This window comes from Hesperophylax consimilis, chromosome 3 (assembly GCF_061612785.1).
Source record: "Hesperophylax consimilis isolate HC1 chromosome 3, BYU_Hcon_1.0, whole genome shotgun sequence".
Classification (NCBI taxonomy): domain Eukaryota; kingdom Metazoa; phylum Arthropoda; class Insecta; order Trichoptera; family Limnephilidae; genus Hesperophylax; species Hesperophylax consimilis.
In genome coordinates, this window is record NC_142838.1 from 34,237,594 (window position 1) to 34,240,128 (window position 2,535).

General features: G+C 37.9%; 1 protein-coding gene across 1 annotated transcript; it reads left to right on the forward strand.

The window, feature by feature from the left end:
• Window positions 1-821: 821 nt before the first annotated feature.
• On the forward strand, window positions 822-2,142 carry Srp9 (signal recognition particle 9). Its single transcript, XM_089651078.1, has 2 exons — window positions 822-1,087; window positions 1,953-2,142. The coding sequence occupies exons 1-2, from the start codon at window positions 947-949 to the stop codon at window positions 2,049-2,051; spliced, it is 240 nt and encodes a 79-aa protein (XP_089507204.1). The 5' UTR covers window positions 822-946; the 3' UTR covers window positions 2,052-2,142.
• The last annotated feature ends 393 nt before the right edge of the window (window positions 2,143-2,535 follow it).

Consider the following 2,535-nt stretch of genomic DNA (forward strand, 5'->3'; position numbering starts at 1 on the left):
TTAATGCCACAATGCGAACCATCAGCGGGACTTTAAAATCTACTCCTCTCCCTTGGCTCCCCGTACTTGCAAACATAACCCCGCCAAACATCAGGCGAGAAATTGCAACACTGAGGGAATACAAGAAGGCGCTGCAAAAAAGCGCAATACCTCTACACGAAGATGTCGTCTCCCACCCGGCATGCCGCTTGAAGTCCCGAAAGCCCTTCTGGGCGGAAGGAGAGAGGCTCCTCCGACTACCTCTCACCCCAGAAGATAGGTGGAAACTTGAGTGGCAAACGGCCAACGTGGGAAATGCCCATCTCATACAGGACCCCACCGAGAGACAGCCTGGGTTCTCACTGCCTCGCAAAACCTGGTCCGCCATCAATAGGTTAAGGTGCTCCAATAGCCGCTGTGCCCACATGATGCACAGATGGGGCCTTAAAGAGTCGGCGATGTGTGAATGTGGTGCGGTGCAGACTACCGAACATGTGGTCAACGAATGCCCGCTCCATTCATTCCCCGGCGGGATTGATGAGGTCCACATGGCGACGCCTGAGGCCCTAAAATGGCTCGCAGATCTAGATGTCCCCCTCTGACCCCCCACCATACGAAAGAAGAATCAAAGGGGTGAAATTATAAAAATCAAATCTTTACCCAAACATCCCTTGAAATTATTGACGTAACCCTATTTATGAATGCAATCAATAAAAGAAAGGCAGAGATACGAAATAAATTATATCTAAATGAATTTAGTTTGTTTTTATGTTAACGATATTTTAATAACAAATATTCAGTTCTGTTTGGCTCTGCTCGCCCATTTCGTTTATGGTCCACTAACTCTATTTTTTGTTTGTCGCTTTTTGACAACTCGCCTGAAAAATAAATTTGACGTGTTCCATGTGTTCATATTATTAACGTTGTGTGCAATTTATTTATACTTCAAATCTTTGAATATTCTAAAATGACGTTCATAAATAATTGGGAGGAATTCGAAAAGTCTGCAGAGCGACTTTATCTTCAGAATCCTTCTAAAACACGATACACAATGAAGTATACACATTCCAAAGGAATTTTTGTATTGAAATTTACTGATGACAGCAAGGTGTGTATTTTAATATCAATGTGTACATACAAATCAAAATATTTGGCTGATTTATGCGTATGGATTGTGATGGAATTATTTTTTTTAAACATTTGGAAGAATTTACACGATTTCTTAAAACAATGTTGTGAAGACATTTTGGTAAACTTATCAAATTCCGCTGCATGCAAAGGCTCTAATAAATAACTCTTGCCTTTAACATAAATATCTAATTGAGACAACTATTTAGATCGGGGGTGTAAGTAAACATCCACGAAATAAGTTTTTATTGTTCAGTTTAGGTTATTGTAATAATTTATGCGTATTTCCCAACCTTCAAGCTTAACTTCAATTGAGAAAAATTGATCTTTAATGCATCTTTTACAATCTCCCACCACATATTAGTTATTTCTTGTTGAAATTAAGTGTTACTCCCCCTGTCCCCTTCATTTATATCAATAATTCATAACAAAATGCAATATTGATAAAAATCCAACTAGTGATGGTGACCTCTGCCGCGCCACGGCCTGGAGCATTTGGTTCACCGGCGCAACAAATTCAAGTGCTCCTTGAGATTTTTAACATTAAAAAGCCATTTTACACTACTACTCTATGATAAAATCCTACTTACCGATGAAAGGTTATACCATTGCTTTCCCTGGATTTTCCAGTACGACTTGTCCAATATCTCAGTCAGTGTGCATGTCGGCATTTTGAAGTTATCTCCCGAGACCTGTGCCCGGCGAGCCCGACTGAAGCCCGTGGTATCTCACAGCGGACAATTAATGGATGTTTGGCCTCTACTCTACTTCGAATGCCAATGTTTGCTCTATCTATATATTTCAATGACATGAACAGATTTTATAGCACAAATTATTTGTTTCAGTGTCTGCAATACAAAACAGAAATTCAGCAAGATTTACGGAAAATAGATAAATTTATGGCTAATCTAATGAGAGACATGGCCTCCGGTGAAAATCTGTAGACTACAGATCCCATTGTTTTTAATTTAAAGATATTCTGTTCATTATGTTATTTTCTAAAATAAAAATAAAACTATTTGTATTTAATTTTTACTCCTTTTTATTTTTCTGCTTTACAGAATTCTTGGTTGAGGAAATTTGTTGACATCAAACATTGAAACTCCTCTATTTACTCCTTAGGTTTGGCCTACCAAATGAATACGGTTTTTGTTTCAACGTCAAGTTCAAACCCCACAATCACAATTCAAGGTGTTGTTAATGGTGATAAGTGATTTTGTTCATGTGGGAAGTGTACTTACCGGTTAATATTAAGGACAATTGATTATAATATTATTTGAATGTTCCATAATTTGGTTAGATAGGTTGCAGGTCCGAATTTCAAAGCATATTTTTCCAGAACCACTGTTTGTTTCACACATTGTGACAAAATAAGCATTAACTTGAGGTTTTATATTTTTTATTTCTAAGTACAGAATGCCCTTTAAA

Coding starts and splice junctions, on each gene's coding strand:
- Srp9 (XM_089651078.1), top strand. CDS start 947: ATGACGTTCATAAATAATTGGGAGGAATTCGAAAAGTCTGCAGAGCGA. Junction 1,088..1,952: donor AATTTACTGATGACAGCAAG/GTGTGTATTTTA, acceptor TATTTGTTTCAG/TGTCTGCAATACAAAACAGA.